This window comes from Chinchilla lanigera, unplaced genomic scaffold (assembly GCF_000276665.1).
Source record: "Chinchilla lanigera isolate Chin_1 unplaced genomic scaffold, ChiLan1.0 scaffold00177, whole genome shotgun sequence".
NCBI classification, from domain to species: Eukaryota; Metazoa; Chordata; class Mammalia; order Rodentia; family Chinchillidae; genus Chinchilla; species Chinchilla lanigera.
Window position 1 is genome coordinate 1,058,021 of NW_004955578.1, and position 22,237 is coordinate 1,080,257.

The window sequence follows — 22,237 nt, forward strand, 5'->3', positions numbered from 1 at the left end:
AGGGTGCTGGGTGACTCACGGCCTTTTGTTCCCTGAGAACAACTGGTCAACCGAGATCCCTTTCTGCTCCTCTATTTTGTCTCTTGCTCTTTCTTCCTGCCGTAAGCTGTAACTCCAGGCAGAAGATCAGGGGCTCACTGCAGGGGTCCCCGATAACTGGCACCGATAACAATATACCACTATGCCTGGCTATGTTCATTTACTTCATCCTTTGTGTGTGTGTGTGGTGCTGGATGGAATCCAAGGCCTTGCAAACTCTAGGCAAGTGCTACGCCACTGAGCTACACCTCCGCCCCGTTCTTTTTTCTTTTTGCTCTTCACATTGATTAACTTCAGTTGCCTTGTATTCAGGTTCCCTGATCCTTTCTTCTTCCTGTTCACGTCTCCTTTTGAACACCTTTAAGTGAATTTTCCCCTTTAGTTGTTGTACTTTTCAGACCAGAATTTTTTTTTTTTGTACCCAATCTCTACAGGTCTTCTCATTTTGTTCAAACATAATTTTCCTGATTTCCTTTAGTTCTCTATCCGTGGCTTCCTATACATAGTGGACATAAGTTGACCTCATGTGTTTCACTAGTAATTGCAATGTCAAGCCTTCCCCCTTTTTTTTCTTTCACTTTTATATCTCTTCATGAAAACACAGAACTGTTAAGTGACTTCAGCATCCTGTGGAGAACTTTGATCTCTGGTCATTGAGTTAAGAGCCCTTGGTTTTACATCCTGAGCCCTCTTTGTCCCTACCTTTTTAAAAGAACTGATGCTTAATTAAGTCGTCCTATCTGCTCTACATAAGAAGAACATAAAAGTAAAGAGATGGATAATCCTATAGAAATCAACAACGTGTTCTGGAGCCAGGTTACCTCAGTTAGCTCCTCTACTTGCAAACTGGTTATTAGCAACTAGGCAGGATTTCAGTAAGATTAGGTAGGGAAAGGTTCATACACTGAGTGAGAATTTTAAATGTGCTGTTATAAATCTCATAACTAATGAGATGACTATTAAAAAATCCCATGTGGCTTGCACTATTATTTCTACTGGATGGTGTTCATCTAGACAACGGAGGTAAATCAGTAATGGTTTAATAAAATACTTCCAACTGGTTGATTGCTAGCAAGCTAGAACCCCCCTTTGTGGTACTAAGAATTGAACTCAGGTCTACGTCCCCAGCTCTATTTTATCTTTTATTTGGAGACAGGTTCTTGCCAAGAGGCTAAGTTTCCCCAGTTGGGCTCAAACCTGCAATTCTGCCTCAGCCTCCCAGAGTGCTAGGATGACAGGTGTGCACCACCATGCTTGGCTTCCATATTACCTTTGAAAGATTTTCAATTTAATTCCTTAGTTTGTGACTCCATGGAACATGAGAATTTGGCATATTTCTTGCAGAGGAGCCAAAATTTATTTGAGTTCTTCCCAATACCTGGTTGTGTCACTGTATTCCATTCTCACCACCTCATGGCACTTCCAAAATCCTTGGTTGTATCTCCAAAATATGACAAGTGACTTCTGCCAGGGGTAAAATCTGAGTTCTCAGTCTGTATCTGAGTTTATATGATTAGTACCCCAGGGAAGAATCCTCATAGCCATCAGTGGTAATTTACCACACCCTAGAGGACTGCAGAAACTTACTAGTTGTCCTCAAGGCCCCTCTCTCTGGTGGGGCTTTGTCTCATAGGCACCTGGGTACCATAAGTGTTATGGCTGTATCTGGATATTCCCCCCACAACCTCATGTGGTCATAGGTGGGGCTTTTAACAGGTGGCAGGATCTAGAGTGATGCTGAGTTTGATTCCTGGTGCAGTGCTAGGATTAAGGGCACTAGGATCAGAGGTGTGCATGCTACCTACCTTAAGGGTAAGTAGCTTGGCTAAGATATAAGGGACAGAAACAGGCTTGTCTTGGGCTGCTTGCTTGCTTTGCTGCCTTCTGCCCACCATGAACTGTTTCTCCTCTGCCATTCTACCCTGCCTTGGAGGCAGCTGATTATAAACTGAAACCTCTACAAACTGTGATCTAAATAAACCTCCCCTCTTTTAACTTGGGATGTCAGCAAAGAGAAAAAGTAACTAAGACAATAAGTACAATGCCAGCTTCCCCTTTGATCAACCGGATTCTGTAATTCAGCAGACATCTTTAGTAAGAAGCCAACCCCTCACCCCCAGTACTGAACCCAGAGCCTTAGGACTGAGCTACATCCTTAGCCCTCTTTTAGTTTTTATTTGGAGACAGGGTCTTGTTAAATTGCTAATTTGCCTGTGCTGGGCTCGAACTTGTGATCCTCCTACCTCAGCCTTCCAGAGTGCTGGTACTACAGGAAATCAGTTTGTTAAGCCCTTCAAGTCCCCACTGTTGCAGATTTTCCACACGTTTTGCTCTTTTCTCTGTGCCTGTCATGACCCTTTGCCTGAGCCACATTCAGAGTCACAAGTACACTACACCCTGAATGTGCAGATGAGGCTAGAGGAAGCTCCAAGTTTGTCTGGAAAATATTCTTCCTTCTCTGGAACTTTATTTCCTTAATCTCGTTGCTTTTACAACCTCCAATACCTTTAAAATATGGTTCAAGTAAGAGATAGGGCTTTTTTCTTTAGCTGTTTTGAGCAGAAGCATTTCTTACTTCAACCTGCTCCATCCTACACAGGCATAACAGTCTCTCCTGTTTTTAAAAAAATTTCATAAACTTTATTGAGGTATAATTTACCTCTAATAAAAGGAACCACTATAGGTATACAATCAGTGAGTTCTGTCAAATGTACACACTCATGTAACCAATATTATAATCAAGATATAAATCATTTCCACCACTCCCAAAACAACCTGTCTTACTCTCCCCCCCCCCCCTTTCTTTTTGAGACAAGGTCTCGCTATGCAGTTCAGGCTGGCCGTGAGCTCACTTTGTAGCCCAGGCTGGTCTGGAACTCGCAACGATCCTCCTGCCTCAGCCTCCAGAGTGCTGATATTACAAGCGTGCACCATCATGCCTGGCCCTATCTTACTCTTTATAGTCACTTTCAGTTTTCACCCCAACTATGGGCAACTAGACAACCATCGATCAGATTTTGTCACTTCTAGAATTTTACACAAATGGAGTTATAAATTGTGTACTCTCCTGTGTCTGACTTAGTCATTCAACAGAATGTTTTGTTCTTGTGATTTATCCATCGTTACGGTTTAGATCAGGAATGACTCCCAACACTTATGCACTTGGGGGCGGGGCTTTTGGAAGGTGATTGGATCACAGGGCGCTAGAGCTGAGTTGTGATAGGAGCTGGGGCCTGAACCGGAAGGGAATCTCTCTCACCCTGTGCTTCCTGTCTGCTCTGAGGTGAGCAGCTTTCTTTGGTGCATCTCCCTCCACTCTGCTGTTACTGCTTTTTTTTTGAGACAGGGTCTCGCTATGCAGTTCAAGCTGGCCTTGAGCTCGTGTTGTAGCCCAGACTGGTCTTGAACTTGCAACAATAGTCCTGTGTCAGCCTCCCAAGTGCTGGGATTACAAGTGTGCGCCACCACAACCGGCTTGTTACTGTTTTGGAGCCAGTAGGGCTGGGACTGTAACCGTGAACAAAAATAAACGTCTTCTTTAATTTGGGGGTATTGAATATTGTGTCTCAGTGGCAAGAAAGTAACCGAGGCATTCAAGTTTTAGTCCATTCTTGAGAACAATCAAATTGAGTCACGGGAGTTGCTCCTTGTGGAGTAGAGCAGTGTTCCGTGCTGTGGATGTGTCACCGCGTTCCTCTGTCTCACTGGTCTACCCACTGGGTTTTTCCATTTCTTTGCTATTATTAGGGTAATCAAGCTGCTATGAACATTAATATAGAAATCTTTGTGGGGATATGTATATTCATTTGTCTTGGATATTTAGAAGCATAATTACTGAGAATTACACAGTAAAATGTTTAATTTTAGTATAGAAATTAGTACATTGTTGTCTAAAGTGGTCTCAACCCCTTACAATCCTGCCAGAAATCTGTAAGAATTCTAGCCACTCCTCACCAGTATCAGTCTTTTAGATTTTAACCATTTGAGTGGTTGTATTGGGGTATCTAACTGGTTTAAGTGAGCAGTTCCTTGATAACTAATGCTACTGAATAGTTCTTCATGTGATCATTGATCCTTTATAGCCTCTTAAAAGTGACTGTTTAATATTCTGGTTATTTTTTGAGTTGTTTGTATTCTTCATAAAGATTTGCAAGGGTGCTGGACATGGGAGGCTGAGGCAGGAGGATCACTGCAAGTTTGAGGTCAGCCTGGGCTACAAAGTGAGTTCAAACCAGCCTGAACTGCATAGTGAGATCTAAAACAAACAAACCAAAAAAAAGAAAAATAGTATGCATGAAGTTATGTCACTAAATATGAAATTGTGTGTGAAATAGGTATTTTTCTAAAAGCTATAAATTACAAAAATTTGTTCCAGGGAAAAGAGATAAATCTGAATGAAGCAATAGCCACAGAAGAAGTTAGAATGGTAGTCAAAAACCTCTCAAAAAAGCACTGAGCAATTGTGTAGTCAAGTTCTACCAAATGGGCAAAACACATAACTCTCAATAAATATCACTGTAAAGAGTTAGCTAAACTGCGTGAAGTCTTTTGGGTTTTGGGACATCATTCCTACAGGGAGAGCAAAAAAACTTTCTTCAGCTACTTCTGTCAGCATCCTGGGACATTGCCTATAAACACACAATTAATTTAGGTAATTAATGTGTGGAGAAAAAATATCCAGAGACTTTTCTGGCAGGCACTCTTTGATGGTAGAAATAACACAATAATCACAGCTCTAGAGAGAGATGAAGTCAAGGAAACAGAACCTATAACTGAGGGTCTATTTTTCTCTTCCATGATAAGCCTGGTAAACATCAGGTTCAAGTTCTTGGAACAGAGGTGAGTGGAGATATATTTCAGACTTAGAAACTTGGGAAAGAGAAGAGTGAGTATTCAGGGATGGGAATCTACACCATGGGTGTCCAGCCTTTTGTCCTGTCTGGGCCACACTGAGGGAAGAGGAATTGTCTTGATCTTCATACAAAATATAGAATGTAATATATATAAGAGGTAAAGCTTCTTTTATTAAAAATTTTTTTTTTTGGTCTTTTTGAGGTGGAGTTTCACTATGCAGTTCAGGCTGGCTTTGAACTAATTTTATAGCCTAGGCTGGCCTCAAACTCAAAGTGATCCTCCTGTCTTGGCCTCCCAAGTGCTGGGGTTACAGGCAAGCACCATCACACCTGGTCTCCTATATTTTTTATATTTTTATTATAACAAAGTGTGAGGGCGACATAGATTGTGTGTGTCAGACCCAGGAGGTGGGGTTAGCACTGCCCCCTGCCCTCTCCTACACAGCTGGAGCACTGCAACTGAGTCATAAAAGATGTCACTAAAAACCATATAATAATGTTAACAGTTCGTGTTCTTGTGGGATCACATTACTAGATGTCCAAGGGCACATTCGGCTGGTGCTCCATGGGTTGGGCATGCAGATCCACACAATGTCTGGACCACATGCTTTTTGATAAGAACAGGTAAGAATGACTGTAAGGCTTTTTCTTTGGTGTGAAGAGGAGTTCTCCACTCGTAGAAGAGCCCCTTATTAACATCTCACCGGCACATGACTCCTCAGCTCTTTCCCTGCATTAGTTTTATATGAATTTTCATCTTTGTTCTTAGATTTGTTCTTAATTTGAGATTCCTTCAGGATGGGTCAAAATTAATTCAGTGGAAAATAGGGATAATTATAGGCAGAGTCCACAGGATACCTTAAGTAAATATTAACATCTTTTAATGCCACTGAGCCTTGTCTGAGTGACAGTGAATTTGGTAGATCGTTTATACCGAGAGCTTTTGTGTGTGCGCTGCCCCACCACGCCAAGGCTTAGCTTGCAACTTCATTAGAGTCCATGCACCAAGACATGGCTTGGTATCGTAGAGTCTGATCTTCTAATCAAAGCAATGCCCCTTGGCATACATGCCAGCCCTAATGACTGGAGCAGGCGTGTTTACTGGTGGATATGCTCACAGCTCAGTCCTTCCTCATCTGTGCGTCAGAGAGGTGATTTCTCGGAGAAGATACTGGCCCGATGTGAACCCGAGCCACAAAATCTCAGAAAACAAATATGACAGATCAGGGCAGTGGCCGGTACAAGGTCAATGCTAGAAGGATTTATTGAGTTAATGACGTCTCAGTGAACCTAAAGGAGCCATCTCCGTACATTTGGTGCAAGCCCGTACAGGGCTTATTAGCTGTGCACCTCTCCCGGCTGACACTGCAGAGCCTGCTGTTTCTTATTGCACTTGGGATTCTGGTTTCTGTTGTCTGTCTCTTTCTTTCTGTCTGTCTCTCTATCTCTCTGTCTCTCTCCTCTCTCTTCTCTGCTCTAAAATGCATCTGTAAATGTGCTTTGGCAGTCCAACTTTATTTATTTTTTTATTTTTTATTTTTTTCAAATGCAGCGAGACCAACAGCTGCTGTTCAGTTTTTACTGAACACGTTACAAAATGAGGTTTAGTCAAAAAGACCAAAGCCCATGTCATTGTCAGATTCCTCAGATTCTTCTTTCTTTGCTTTCACCTTCTTCTCCTCAGCTGGGGCAGCAGCGGTGGAAGGGGCAGGCCCTCCTGCAGGTGCAGCACCAGCTGCCGGAGCAGGGCCACCCGCCCCTACATTGCAGATGAGGCTCCCAATGTTGACATTGGCCAGGGCCTTCGCGAATAAGCCAGGCCAAAAAGGTTCCACATTAACACCAGCTGCTTTAATGAGGGCATTGATCTTATCCTCCATGACGGTCACCTCGCCGTCGTTGTGCAGGATGAGAGTGGAGTAGATGCAAGCGAGCTCAGAGACAGAGGTCATGATGCGGGCTGTCGGGCGCGGTGCTAGTCGCCGAATGAAGTGAGCACCTCACCCCAACGTGGCCTTAGCTCCCTCGGAAGAAGTGAGCACCTTGGCGGCAGCTGAGGAAAGAAGGCAGTCCAGCTTTAGACTGCCTAAATCATTCAATTTTTCTGGTCCTTCACACTGAACAGTTATATTTTGATTCACTGAATTTTCCTATGTATAATTTTTCTGGCCACTTGTTTTTGAACCACTGTTATATTTGACTATTTTTACTTGTTTTGCTTATTTTAATTGCTGTATTGTTTTAGGAAACTGAGCTTATCCAATTCATCATCATTATTATTTTAAAAATACGACTTGGTTGGGACATCTCATTGACCATGAGAACAAGGTATCAAAATAAAATAAATTTACTGGGTGTGGTGGCGCACACCTGTAATCCTGGCACTCGGGAGGCTGAGGCAGGAGGATCGTTGCAAGTTTGAGACCAGCCTGAGCTACAGAGTGAGCTCCAGGCCAACCTGAACTGCATAGTGAGACCCTGTTTCAAAAAGACAAAAAAACCAAACCAAAACAAAATAAAATTTTATTAAAATAAAAAATGGCTTGGTTTCTGTATGCTTGAAAATTTTGAAAACATGGGAAAATAATGGGAGTTTTTTTATTCAATATATGCAAAATTTGATATAAAAACTCTCTGTTTCCCAACAAAATTTCTCATGGTTTTGATTGATGTTGAATTGAACCTGAAAATTAAATTTGAGGAAGTTTCAAATCTCGAAAGCGTATTATGTCTTCCCAACTGGGAATGTGGTTTCATTCCAGCCATTCTGGATTTCTTTTCTAGTATTTGATGTTTTACTTTTGTATTTCTAGCACATTACTGATCTAGTTTATTCTTAAAGTTTTTCAAAGTGTTTATATGCAATGTATTCCTTTACTTTATATATTTGTGTTATATTTGAGAAAATTACTATCTTATTACTTCTATGATATTTTAATCCTCTTTGAATGTAACCCATAAAAATCCTCTATACTCAAAGGGGGATAGCTTTTTCCTGGCATTTTATTGACCAAGTCATAAAAATACTGAATAACTGTGCTGCCTGACATTGTCTTCATATTTTATTTGCTGAGGAGATGAGATGACTTCTAATGCTTTATTTTAATGTTAATCACAAACATCCCTAGACTGTATCTTTCTTCATGTTGTTTTTTTTTTTCTTCTGGTACCGGGAATCAAACTCACGACCTCATGCTTGCTAGGCAGGTGCTGTGCCGCTGAGCTAAATCCCCAGCAGTCCTCCCCCTTTTCTTTTATGTACGCGGTGCTGGGGATCTAACCCAGGGCCTTGTGCATGCAAGGCAAGAGCTCTACCATTAAGCCACATCCCCAGCCCCCAGCCCTTTTTTTAATTTTTTTTTTTTTTTTTTTTTTTGAGACAAGGTCTCGCTATGTAGCCCAGGCTGGCCTCGAACTCATGGTGATCCTCCTTCCTCAGCTTTCTGAATGCTGGGACTATAGGCATGTGCCACCATGCCAAACTCATGTTGTATCATTAAAACCTATTGCTTGCTTCAGTTTAAGGTCCTGATTCAGAGACTATATTGGGTTATAGAGAGATAATGTTTGACAGAGTATTTGGTAGAATCCCAGTACAGCACAAGACACTGAACATCTGTCTCCCCAGAAAGTTAAGCTTTTATATAAAAACAAATACAACCTCCAAATGTAGCAAGGATATGCAATTTTGAATAACACAATTATTAAGCTTCATGTACTAGATATTTTTAATGATTAAATAGAGAACCTGCATTCCATGTAAAGAAATCTATTAATGTAAAGGCTGTCTTGAAATAATTTTGATATGGAAATAATGACTCCACTTTTCCATTCATTTCATCAGATAACATACTTATTAACTGACTACTGGTAATATATTGCTCTTGACTCTAGATATGGACTGAAAGCAAGATAAAAAAAATGCATTTCTTCATGGCTCTCACATTTCTTCTTCTTTTCTCTCTCTCTTTTTCTGGGGTACTGGGGCTTGAGCCTAGGATCTTCACACTGAATCCCATCTGTAGACCCTTTTTATTTCAAGACAGGCTCAGTAGTCACATGTTGCTAAGGGTGGGCTCAAACTGTGAGTCTCCTTCCTCAGCCTCCCAGAGTGCTGGGACCACAGGTGTCTACCACCATACCTGGCCAGCTCTGATATTTCTATTGGAGGAAATTAATTTTCTCCAATAGAAATAGGATAATCCCAATGAGATAATTTTAGTTATAACTACCACTGTGTATGCTGGGTGAAGAGGTGAAGAAACTTTAATGGATGAAATATTTAGGTGTGATAGTGAATAGGATTGCCAGAAATAACAACGAAACTATATTTCATCTGACTTCAAGAAATTCATGTGTTCCTTCTGTTTTTCTACAGGTTCCTGGATATGAACAAAAGTACCACACCCCGGTCTCGGAGGGAATGGTTTTTGTGGATATGGTGATGGGAATAGCCATCCTCACTCAGACTGGAATTGGGCTGGTGGGAAATTCTTCCTTCCTTTTCCTTTACATTTACCGCCTTTCCAGGAAACATCGATTGAGACCAGTAGCTCATATAATCAGCCATCTTGCACTGGCCAATACATTGTGGATTCTTTGTGGAGAAATCCCTCAGACAATGGCAGCCTTTGGCCTTCAGTATTTCCTGGATGATGTTGGATGTAAACTTGTCTTTTACTGTAACAGATTGGCCTGGGGAAATTCTCTCACCACCACCTGTCTTCTAGGTGGTGTCCAGGCCTTAAGTATCAACCCAACTAACGTGAGAAGGTCAGAACTCAAAACCAAATCGATACAACATATTACTTCTACCTGTATCCTGAGTTGGGTGTTTCATTTGCTGGTGAATATCGTTGTTCCCGTGACAGTGACTGGTCAAAAAAATAGCAGAAATAACACTGTGAATTCAAATCTGAAATATTGCTCTCGTCTTTTCTTTGATACAATTACAGAATCAGTATGTTTACTGTTTTTCTCCTCTATTGATATTTTTTGCTTGGGATTCATGATATGGGCTGGTGGCAGCATGATACTTTTCCTTCATAGGCACAAACAGCAAGTTAGATATATTCATAGCCTTAGACAATCTCCTCACATATCCCTGGAGAGCAGGGCCACAAAATCTGTCCTGCTCCTTATGAGCACTTTTGTCTTATTTTATTCTCTCTCTTCCACTTTCGAAGCTTGTATTTTTCTTTCTGACAATCCACAGTCATGGCTTGTGAACACCGGTGTGATTTTAACATCTTGTTTTCCAACCATCAGCCCCTTTTTGCTCTTAAAAAGCAACGTCTGTATCTTCCATTTCTAATCTTGCTGCTGAGGAAGTCAGAGAACTCCTCCAATGTTCCCTCATCCGTTCATCTCACACTGTGAAATAGCTTCTCTGAGCTGCTCGTGTTCTACACACGTGCTGGGAGGAGAAGGTAAAGTCTGTGGGAAATCCCCCCACCAGACACAAATGATATGACTGCAGCTGCATAGGTTGTCACACAAGGAGCTCAGGGCAGTATGTTTAAGAACCTTTGTTCAGTAAAATGTTTACTGAATTTGGCTCTTGCACTTGGGTCTGGATTCAGCTCTTGCACTTGGGCCCAACAGAACAAAACAAAACAAAGCCATGCTAAGATTCCACATCACCAAGCCGAAACCAAATTATTTATCTGACCTGCTAAGAAATCAGAAGTGTGAGAGGTTACAGCCAAATTCCCAAACAGGCCCATTTTAGTCAGCATGGTAAGAAATCCCTTCTACTCTAATCTTTACAAGTAACTTTGAAACGATTAATCCCCTCTTGATTCTGTTTCTGCTTTCCTCTGCCCTTTTCTGATTCTTTTTTTGAGACAAGGTCTAGTCATACAGTTCAGGCTGGCCTTGAACTCACTAGGTAGCCCGTGCAGGCCTTGAACTTGCAGTGATCCTCCTGCCTCAGCTTCCTGAGTGCTGGGATTACAGGTGTGTGCCATCACACCTGCTCTCTTTTCTGATTCTAATGTCTCTGCTTAGTTCATCAGAACACTCATTCTGTTTTATGAAGTGAGGTGTTGCACAATTCTAGAATCACAAGTAAAGGCCAGGCCGGGCGTGGTGGCCCACGCCTGTAATCCCAGCACTTGGGAAGCTGAGGCAGGAGGATTGTTGTGAGTTTGAGACCAGCCTTGGCTACAAAGTGAGCTCAAGGCCAGCCTGAACTGCATAGTGACACGCTGTCTCAAAAAGACTAAAAGAAAAACAACAACAACAACAACAAAACAAGTAAAAGCCAATTTGGATCTTTAAATTACATTTGTTGGGCTGGGGATATAGCTCAGTGGCATAAGTGCCTGTCTGGCAAGCACAAGGTTCTGAGTTTGATTCTCCGGTACCAAAAAAAAAAAAAAAAAAAAATTACATTTGTTGTACTTTTCTCTTGACCCTCAGTATCTGCAGTTTAGATTGCTCCCTGAATGTTTTGGAGAAGTTAGCCAGCCATAGTGGGTACTTTAGGCAGATGGGAAAGCACACTTCTACAAGAGCTATGGGAAGAAACAAGGTGAGGCAGGAGATTGGGGCAGGTGGGCGTGACCTATTAATAAGGAAATGCACAGCAAAACAGTTCCCAAAGCCCTGCACCTGGGACCAATCAGAGACTGATGGCTTTAATTCCCTTGTGAGCACTCAAGAGGGGTTTTGATAGATCAGTTTAGATCTGATGTCAGCCTGAGGAGTGGAGGATACAAAAGACAGCCATGGTCTGCTCTCAGACTATGGAGTGTACTTCTTTTCCTACTTTTAATTGTCCCACACTCACAAGCAGAGCATGTTTCTTTTCCTACCTTTAATAAATGTAAAAGCTTCTACCTTTTGCACTTGCTTTGTTTAATTCTTTGTTCAGGACAAGAAGAACCTGGAAAGACCCTCTAGAAGGAGCCCCCCGAATCCCAGAACCTCGGAACAAGGGAACATACCAAGAATTGAAGGAAGTCTTGTTTTCCTGCTCTACCACCATTAAGAGAATTGATCATGACCTGAGGTTATGGAATTAGGGTACAGCAACCTGGCCAGCTATTACAGATTAGGTTAGGAATTTGTGCTGGAAATGTGAACAGTAATTTCAGGAAATTTAAGGATTTTACTAAGAGAGGGGACATTTAATAAAGTATCCAAGTTGCCTAACAAACAATAAACATAGTTTATTGGATGGAGCAAGCCAAAGGACAAATCAATTAGGAGACATCTGAAATAAACTGGGTGGGAGGGGATGAGGAGTGGGATAAGGATGATGGAAATCAGCATGGGGACCGCATAAACTTCATAAATACCTCCATTAGCAGAAAATATGTACCGAACACAGAGATAATTTCATAAAGAGTTGTTTGAGAAGTTCTGGAGGGGACAGTGACTCACAAGTCTCTCTCCTTTGAGCATTCGAGGGTTTATGATGGGATTTCTTGATACTGAGAAACCAGGTTAGCTGGAGTTTTGGTGTAAAGATGATACTCTTTTAGCACATGGAGTTTGTTGTGTCTCTAAGGCACCTTCCTCACACGGCCACAGATCACATATGTGTGCGTGGATAGTACTCATATGGAGGGCTTGCTTTGAAGAGATACTTTTGATTGTCAACAACACAGATTAGTGACAGATTAGTGATTTTAGGGAGGGATGAACTAAGAGAAGGGAAGCTGGAGAGTGAAAAGGCCTGAGACCTAGTAACTCAGCTTCATTTAGCCGTCAGAGAGAGGACGTGGAGTCACACTTTTAGTTCACCCATGCATTCTATAAAGAATATTCCAGCCAGGCATGGTGGTACATGCCTATAATCCGAGCACCCAGTAAACTGAGGCAGGAGGACCACTGCAAGTTCGAGGCCAGCCTAGGCCACATAGTGAGTTTAAAGCCAGTCTGAATTACATAGCGGGTCCCTGTCTCAAAACAAAAGAATATTCAATGATTTATAACTATATCCCTGTCACTGTTATAGGTGATATTGAATGTAGTAATAAATCAAATAGGACTATCCCGGCGTGGTGGCGCATGCCTGTAACCCCAGCACTTAGGGGGCTGAAGCAGGAGGATCATTGTGAGTTTGAGACCAGCCTGGGCTACAAAGTGAGCTCAAGGCCAGCCTGAACTGCATAGCAAGACGTCTCAAAAATAAAAAAAAAAAAATCAAATAGGACTATATAACTGTCCCTATGAAGTTTATATTCTGTTGGGAGAGTCAGAAAATGTTAAACAGCTAGTAATGATATAGAAGGTAGGGTGGCAAAGCTGGTTAGGGAAATAAGCAAGACCTGTCAATCGCAAGATCTTGGAGGGCGCCAAAAAATTTCCAGGACCCTGTATGTAGAACTCTTCCTGGGGGTTCCCAGGAACTGTGGATTGCGTATAATGACAGACACGGGAGGAGTCCACTATTACGACTCCTCACTATAGCCCACTCTGCGTCAGAGTGTACTTTTATTTTTGCTCTTATCCTTTCCTCTCTTTGTTCAGCCCAAGTTTGCTCTACAGAACTAGTTTTTTCCTTACCCCTAACCCCTCACATTTCAAATAAAATTTTGGCACTGTTTTTGGCTTTGTCTCATCCAATTCTTTGTTCGAGGCAAGAAAGACCTGCAATGCTTTTTAATTGGTGAGCCATTTTAAAAGGAACTAGCTGACAACAGTAACATTATGTTGTTTCAGATGGTGGTAAATGTTCTCTTGAAAGGTAATGACTAGTGGGGTGTTTTCTTCCCAAGTTTCTATTTTTTTATATTTAAATTTTTTTTTCATAGAAATGACTGCAAAGTTGTGATTTAACAAGGTTATTTGCAAGGTTGCAGTTAAGACTATCACCGGGAAATTCTCTTCATGCGAGTGGCCTTCACTATAAAAGTTGCGGTTTGGCAGTCTCCTGTGCTAGTTCCCATCATCAAACAAATCATGCACGAGGGCCATCGCTTCATGGAGTTCCTGGCTTCATTTTTCCCAGGTTATGACATGAGTGATTTCATTTTGGTACCATAATTTCTCCAAGAAAAAAAGGATATTGCTCTGCAAATATAAAATCAACCAATTCTTTAGTTCTTGTTTTTTTTTTTTTTTTTCCAGTACCAGGAATTGAACTCATAACATTGCATTTGCCAGGCAGGCGCTGTGCCGCTGAGCTACATCCCCAACTCCCCAATTCTTTAGTTCTAAAGTATATCTCTGGGGCTGGGGATGTAGCTCAGCGGCACAGGCCTGCCTGGCAAGTGCAAGGTCGTGAGTTCGATTCCCGGTACCAGAAAACAAACAAACAAACAAAAAATGTACATCTCTGCAAATATAAAATCAACCAATTCTTTTTTTTTTTTATTTTCAACCAATTCTTTAGTTCACTCTACAAATTTATTCTATGCATATAGCACAGAGAATCCTGCTGGAGGCTAAGATAAGGAGGTCAAAGCAGCTACATCTTGACACGATTTTACTCTGAGTATTCCTCAAAAGTCATGTTCATTTACTTCTCTTTACAGAGAAAAATAAGTTACATGGCCAGCCCAAGAAGAACAACCCTCCTCGGACAAGTGAATCTACGCGCGGCTGCTAGAACTCCCACAAACCACTCGCCCCCACTTGAGTCGCCAAGGCTGCGAGCTCAAATTGCATGCTGGGATCAATCTGAGCCGCGGGACTCCTGGCTTCTGTGGCTCTTCATCTGCAGGACTCTATTTCCCAGAGGCCACCGCGCCAGGGTTAACAAATCTACTTCCGGTTTCCGGGGGGTGGTGTGGAGGACGGATGACTGCGAGGGGCAAGGCAGTCAGGTGAGAGGACGAAGTCGCCTGAGGGAGGGGCCTCTGGCCGCAGACTGCGAGTGCCGGAGTTCAGGTGCGTGTGTCCGCGTGCTTATAGCAGACGAGGGTAATTAAGTAGTGAGGAGTGACGGAGGCGAGAATAGGGGGTGTGCGCGTGCGTGAGGGCCTTGCGTGCAGGACCGGGCGGCCCTGTGCTCTCGGTGTGGCTCTGGCTGGGCTCTCGACGTCCGCTGCTTCTTTTGCGTCTCTTCTCGCGGCCCCTCGGGCAGCAGCAGAGGAACGGCCGCGGTGTGGGTAATTCTGAGCTTAGGGTGAAGCGCTCCACGAGAATGTAGACACTAGACGCGGGTTGGGAATTTGAGAGCTGGAGGTGCTTTTGAGAGCCCCCCGGAGGGCAGCTGCAAGTAAATTACAGCGTTCTTACAGCTCTGTCCCCTGCAGCCATCATGCATACCCAGGCCGGTTCCTGCTGCTTTTACTTCCGTCGCCTTTGTGCGAAGTGAGGGAAAGTGGCATGGAAGGTGCTTTCAGGCTTAGTCTGCTCTGCGCTCCAAGAAAAGCATGCGGGATGAGCCCTCGTGCTTGCCTCCTTCTCCCATTGTGCCATTATTCTAAAGAAGGACCTGCGGTAGAATGAGAGCATTATGGCTGCACGTGTAAAAACCAAGGGTGAATTTGTACTTCAAGAAATGCTGTTTTGATTTTAGAATGTGAAGGACTCAGTAAATATTCAGTAAAAAGGGAGATATGCATACTGATACCCCACGATGGTGGATTTTGTATCCTCTGACGAACATCTTTTTGTTCTTCGCCTTTCCACTTCATATTCACATTACCATTTGACAGATTTTTTTTTTTAGTTGGTTTTTTAATTTTAATTTTTATTTTTGTCGTTTTGAGACAGGGTTGCGCCATGCAGTTCAGGCTGGCCTTGAGTTCTCTTTGTAGCCCAGGCTGGTCTCCAACTCGCAAGGATCCTCCTGCCTCAGCCTCCGGAGTGCTGGGATTACAGGCATGCGCTATCACGCCCGGCTTGTCAGATCTTTCACATCATCCTGTGCATACTTTTCATAAGATGCTGTGGAAATAAAACTCTAGTTAGACTTGCGCTTGGTAAAGAAGAGACCAGTGTTTAGATGGAATCACAATACCAGGTATCTTTCGGTCTTTGCAGACTTCTTTTTTTCCAAGCTGGGGAAGAATGGAGATGGTTAGAGGATTTCAGTTCATCTGTGAGTCTTTCAGGAGTAGGGATCCAAGTTCATTTTACATGGAGATATTCAGTTTTCTTACCACTATTTATTGAAAAGGTTGTCCTTTCTCCATTGTACTTTCTTGGCAGTTTTGTCAAAAATCAGTTGGCTGAACTGGGGATGTAGCTCAGTGGGAGAGCTCTTGGTTAGCAAGTCTGAGGCCCTGTATTCAATCTCCAGTAACACACACACACACACACACACACACACCAGTTGGTTGTAGATGCATAAATCTATTTCTAGGCTCTGAATGAGGGTGATGCTTTCAGCGTTGTTTTTGTTTTATTTTGTTCATGATTGCTCTGGCTATTTGGGCTCTTGTGTAATTCTATGTGAATTTTAGGATTTTTTTCTATTCTGTGAAGAAGGTAGGACAGAAATTCTTAATCTGAGTTCCTGTGACTCTATTTATGGTGTTAGGGACTGTAAATCACTATATTTGAAGTATTATTGAAATTGATAATTGTGTCGGGCATGGTTGCTCACACCTGTAATCCCAGTACTCCTGAGGCAGGAGGATCGCTGTGAGTTTGAGGCCAGCGTGGGCTACATAAGCAAGTTCAAGCACTTGCACTATGTATAGTGAGACCTTGTCTCAAAAAAAAACCAATAAATGAGTTTTGTGGGGAGCGAAAGTATATGATTTCATAAGATTATCACAGATAGCCGTGACCAAGAGAATTAGGTTCATTGATTTAGAACAGGGGTTCTCATGGGGATGTGTATTCTGTTTGTAACTACTGGGCCGAGCACAGGAAGGTTGCTGAACATTCTGCAGTGCAAGAACAGGTGGATCTGTTCAGAGCAAGGTATGAGGCCCAGTCTTAGACCTGGTTGTGCATCCCAGAATGGAGGACTGGCTGGAACCCCTCCATGGGAGTATTTTGTAGCAACTTCCGGGAAGAATTGCCTGTGCTCTTCATGCATGCTCTGTACAGCAGGTTCCCTGGTAGTTAAGAGAGAATTGGGTTTGTCCAGACTCCTGTCTGCTACCAATGTGCGTGTGTGAATGTGAAGGTAGGAGCTGTTTGAGAGGCATGTATTTGTGGGGATGGCTGAGAAATAAAAGTGGAGAATGAAAGGGTTATACTGATTTAAGTTGGAGGCACTGAGACACAGCGTGACTTAAATCCTTTTCTTTTGTTCCCCAGGAAAAGAAGATTAAAGAAGATTAATCAACCAGTTTTTGTAATTTTAAAAACATGGTCCATGTAAGTTGGTCTTTTTCCCTTTCTTTAGAAATCTCATAACTTTCAGGTTAAATGACTCGGTTATCATTTATCTTGAAGCTTGCTAACTAAGGATCCAAGCTTCTGTGGCCCAATTTGTATCATGAACAGTGGATTTTCGGTCGGAAATATAGCTCAGCGGCACAGTGCCTGCCTGGCAAGCACAAGGTTGTGAGTTTGATTCCCAGTACCAAGAAAGAAAAGTGGATGTTGGAAGTTCAGTACTTTTGCTCTCTGTGCCTCTCTTTTCTTCTTTTTTATTTTTTTGGTGCCAGGAATCGAACTCGGGACCCTTGTGCTTGCCAGGCAGGTGCTTGTGCCACTGAGCTATCTCCCCAGCTTTGTGTCTCTCTTTTCCATCAGTGTTGATTTTTTGTTTTGGAACACATTATTCAGCATCTTTGTGCTTGGTCCTCAGTCAGGGAAATGCTAGAGCAGTAGCGAAGTTGCTCCCACAGGGAAACAGGCTTTTAGGGGGGATGAGAAGTTAGAGTTGATTGTCTCATTTGACCACGTTCGGGAAAACCTTGAAGTTTCTCCCGAAACATGAGCTTTCCAGCCTGTGAGGTAGAATTTAATAGTGAGTAGCCTCAGTCTGTGTGCGACAGGATGACTCACTTTATTTATTAGGCTTTTAGGAAAACATTCAGTGAGGACAGAGAGTGATTGTCACCCAGGGTGTAGGTGGGAGGTGATTGTAGATTCACTCAGAATGGGGAAATATCTTAAAAGACATTGACTATCCAAAACATATAAATAGAAAAAGTGGTTAAATCTAATATGTCAAGACAGGCATGTGGTGCAAACCTGCAGTTCAGACACTCTGGGAGGGTGAGGCAGGAGGATTACAAATTCAAGCCCAGGCTGTGCGACTTAGTAGTGTCTTAAAATCAAAAGAAGCTGGGAATATACTTCAGTGTGAAGGCCCTGAGTTCAAGCCCCAGGACACAAAAATAAAAACAAAAGAACTAATATATCAATTATGTAGATGGTTAGATAGTTTATAAAAATCACTTGCCATGATAAGAAAAAAAATACTTTTGATATATTTGACACCATAATGAACTTGAAGACTGAGAAGCCCTCTTAGTTTTTAAAGATATTTTACACAAAAGTTGGGGGGACATCTCATTTTTAAAAAATTGATTTTATCAGTACATTTTAGATACACATAATGATAACATTCTTCATAGGGAATCTGTATCTGTGTGTGATATATCTTAATTCCTCTTTTTTTTCGCATTCCCTTCCCCTTTCTTCAACCCTTCTTCCCCTCTTTATTTTTAAAAGCTTAGTTTCCATGTTTTTCTTATGTTGTTTTTTTTCCCTTTCACCCTCCTTCCATTCCTTCACACCCTGCCTAGTTCCCCTTATCCTTTGAGCTTTTTCTTCCTATTTCACAATTTCTATTATAGATTTTGGTCTTTAGTAATCCTTTCTCTGGTGTGAGAAACCATGCACTATTTGAACATGTGTGTCTAGTTTATTTCACTTAAGAATATGGTCTCAAGGTACATCCATTTACCTAGAAATGTCTCATTTATCCTTCTTTCTGGCAAAGTAGTACTCCATTGTATAAAAAAACAGATCTTCTTTATCCATTTATTGGTTGTTGGGCATTTGGGCTGTTTGCAAGATTTAGATATTACAAACTATACTACTATAAACATGACAGGTCATGTTTTATATTGCTGGTGTAACTTACAGAATAAAGGTGATGTAGAAGTGCACATTTACTAAGCATTATGAAGCAGATATGCAGCAGGCACCATGATTACTTAGTAGAGAAATGTATGCTGTTCCATCCATTCCCAGACATACTGGACTAGTGTTATTCTGTAGCATCAGGATTCTTCAAGAACATGCAGGTGTCCTGGGACTTTACATTTTGTTTCTTTCATACAGTTTAGTCCTTTACCGCCTCTCCTTCTATCTTGAAACAGTCTTCTTCAGTTTCACTATAACTCATGTGTTTGTGGTTTCAGGGGTCAGTGACCTTCAGGGATGTGGCTCTTGACTTCTGCCAGGAGGAATGGGAATGCCTGGACTCTATTCAGAGAGACTTGTATAGAGAGGTGATGTTGGAGAACTACAACAACCTAATTGCAGTGGGTAAGGTCGTCTGCTTCAGTTAACATAGTATGTGTTCTCTGGAATATCAGCTTCCCTCGTTGTGAATTGATTAATTAAATTAATTAATTAATTAGTTTATTTAGAGTAGGAAGTGTTTATTGATTTCTTTTTGTTTGTTTTTTTTTGTTGTTTGTTTTTTTCCTGTACTGGGAATTGAATTCAGGACCTTGCACTTGCCAGGCAGGCGCTGTGCTGCTGAGCTAAATCCCCAACCCCAGGAAGTGTTTATTGAGAGAAAGAAAGCTGTCTAAGAGGGAGAGAAGGGGGTCCTGAGTGGGTGACCTGGGGAACCTGCTTCTCAAGGGAGCCTTATAGAGTAAAACCACAAGGTGAGGTAGGTATAAGGTGGGATCAAACTATAGTTAACTAATAAGATTACCAGTTTAGTCTCAGGTAATGTCGATACAATGGAAAATCACAAGGTTGTTTGAGGTGGGACAAAACTGTAGTCAACAAGTATAGTCACTTAGGTAATATTGATTAAATGAGGATCAAATGGAGAAGCACGTTCCATAGCAAGTGTACATGGGACAGACAAGGACTGTCCTGGAAGGGATAGGTTAGGGAGGTTTTAGTTTTCCACCCAAGGTGATTGATGCCTATTTAGAATATTAATCACTACTGTTCATCCATGGGGAAGTATATGGGTGTAGTCATTCCTCTTTGTCGTGAGGCCTAACCTTCAACAAGTGTATCTCCAGCCACAGTTGTCTTCTGCACTGACCTCTTGAGGGCCCAGCGCTGTCTGATTCCCTGGTCACCTAGGCAGTGTTTTCTAGCAGCAAGACAAGGCTATGCTTTTTCAAGTTCATTCTAAAATTTCTGTGTCTCTAAAGCTCACAGGTTAAACTTATACCCATCACCTAGCAACTACATTTCACATGTTAGTAAAGGCATATCTGTCAGTCTTACACACACATGAAAGAAGAGAAGGGCTAAAATCTCTTTCTTATTCTTAGTTAGCATATGCAAGGCACAAATGTAAATCATTCCCCAGGTAGCCACTTTTCTCCATGAAAGGCAAACAGTTGTTGCAAGCTTCTTCAGCTTGATTTCTGGAGAGAGGAGTGGACTGATGAGAAGGTAGTTCTAAAGTTAACTCCCAGTGAGTTGGAGAAAACTGGGGTTTCTAACTTACTAGCAGACAGAGCACTCAGTTCTCAATGGAGGATTTAAGAAAGGGCCCCAATAGCATTGTCTCTGGTCCCTGGGACAGAGGCTACCAGATCACTGAGTTACCTCTCACCTCACTGAGGAATGCAGGTGGGGACAATAGATAACGTGGACATTTTTCTGCTGGTTACCCAGTCAGGCTGTCAGGACTCAGGTTCTAGTGAGGAACCTTTGGGTATCTATCAGGGTAGTCCTTGCCATGACCCCTCAGTTGTCCGCAGTTTGCAATAGTCCACCCAACCCAAGATTGGTCTCTGGAAGGGAATCCAGCTGTTTGTCTGGTCAACATGCCACTGACCATTGGCTTCAATGGAGATTCATCAGAAGGTGGTGAGTAAATCTGTCCTCTGCTTTAAGAGTGGCAGCTGCTCCAAGAGCATTTAACTAGCTGGCAGAGTGACTACTGTTTGTTAAAGTTCTATAAAGGATAGATAAAAGCCTGAATTAACTATAGAGTAGATTTCATATAAGACCTATTTTACAGAATTTTATTTCAAAGTCTGCTAGGGGGCTTTCTAATATTACTGTTCCTAGTGTCATTGTCTAACAAGTCAAGCAAGGAACACCAGTAAATTCAGCAACTAGTCCAAATGCAACATATACAAAACAGGAATAAAATGTCCTATTAAAGAAGCATCATAACCTTCCATGTTCTCAACTTATTTATCATCATTTTAACAAAGCACTAAGCAATTGACAAAGACATAATATAAAAATTTAAAGCATAAAGCATTTTGCTTTACAATGAGCATAAATGAGTCACAATCCAGAATCTATAAAAGAAAAGCAAACTCTTACCTCCATCCAATTATCTCATTAGGAGGTCTCCAAATGATATAGGGCATATGATATAGGGATGATGTAGGACCTCCATATAATCCAAATAATGTAAGGGAAATATAACTCCCAACCTGCTACATGTCTAATATGCCAAGTTTGTGTGCTCTAAAATTGAAGAATAAATTCTAGGAACAATGGAGGTTAAGGGTAGAAAGTATTTATTGAAAGAAAGAAAGCTTTTGTGTAAGAGGGACAGAAGGCGTTCCAGAGTGGGTGGCCAGGTTCTGAATTTTAGATTCTTTAAAAGGTAGCTGAATTTTTTCTTCCCAAAGGAGTAGTTCAGGTTTTGTTGGGTTGAAAATGGGCACCTCCATGAAGCACCTGCCTCTTGCCTACCTGCAATAACCTTTTTCCCTTTTGCTGGTCCTCTCTGTAATTGTCCCTGTTTTTTTTTTGGTGGATTTTTTTATACCGGGAATTGATTTCAGGACCTTGTACTTGCCAGGCAGGTGCTTGTGCCACTGAGCTATATCCCCAGCCCCTGTCCCTGTTTTTTTAATGATTGAGGAACTCAATTTGAATCATTGACATTCATTGCTGGATTATCATTTAAGAACCAAGTTTTATATTATGTTCGATCTCACAGTTACTATTAGATGTTCTCTTTTACCTCCGTTCCTTCTGGCACACCTATGAGGAGAATAGTATCTTTAATTTTTCTATCAAAAGAGGCTCTGTGATTCACAGTGGATACATTTTGTTTCTTTTAACAAATATATCCTTTACCTGCTTTATTGTTGAAAGTTTCAGGCCATGAAACATCTTTTTCATTGATTGACTATCCCGAGAATAACTGAGGAGGCAAAAGTAATAACAGTAGTGAACATAATTTCTATCATTGTGGTACTATATAAGGACAATATTTAGAGTATTTGAAATATATTTAATTTCAGTATCAACCCTATAAAATAGGTACTGTTATCATCTCCTTTTTTTTTTTTTTTTTT

The 22,237-nt window shown here is 41.7% G+C and overlaps 1 protein-coding gene and 1 pseudogene across 5 annotated transcripts in view; one reads left to right on the forward strand and one right to left on the reverse strand.

The window, feature by feature from the left end:
* Positions 1-6,447: 6,447 nt before the first annotated feature.
* LOC102019339 lies at positions 6,448-6,859 on the reverse strand (annotated as a pseudogene).
* Positions 6,860-14,623: 7,764 nt separating this feature from the next.
* LOC102019866 (zinc finger protein 780A) overlaps positions 14,624-22,237 on the forward strand; it is a 16,598-nt gene continuing 8,984 nt past the window's right edge. For 2 of the 5 annotated variants that reach the window (XM_005414074.2, XM_005414077.2), the window contains exons 1-3: positions 14,633-14,735; positions 17,067-17,126; positions 19,130-19,256. In XM_005414074.2, the coding sequence (XP_005414131.1) occupies positions 17,118-17,126; positions 19,130-19,256 (136 nt within the window). In that variant the 5' untranslated portion in view covers positions 14,633-14,735; positions 17,067-17,117. Of the gene's footprint in view, positions 14,736-14,877; positions 14,957-15,631; positions 15,817-17,066; positions 17,127-19,129; positions 19,257-22,237 lie in introns of those variants that run through there. The other 3 variants (XM_005414075.2, XM_013509660.1, XM_005414076.2) reach the window with 3 other exon arrangements.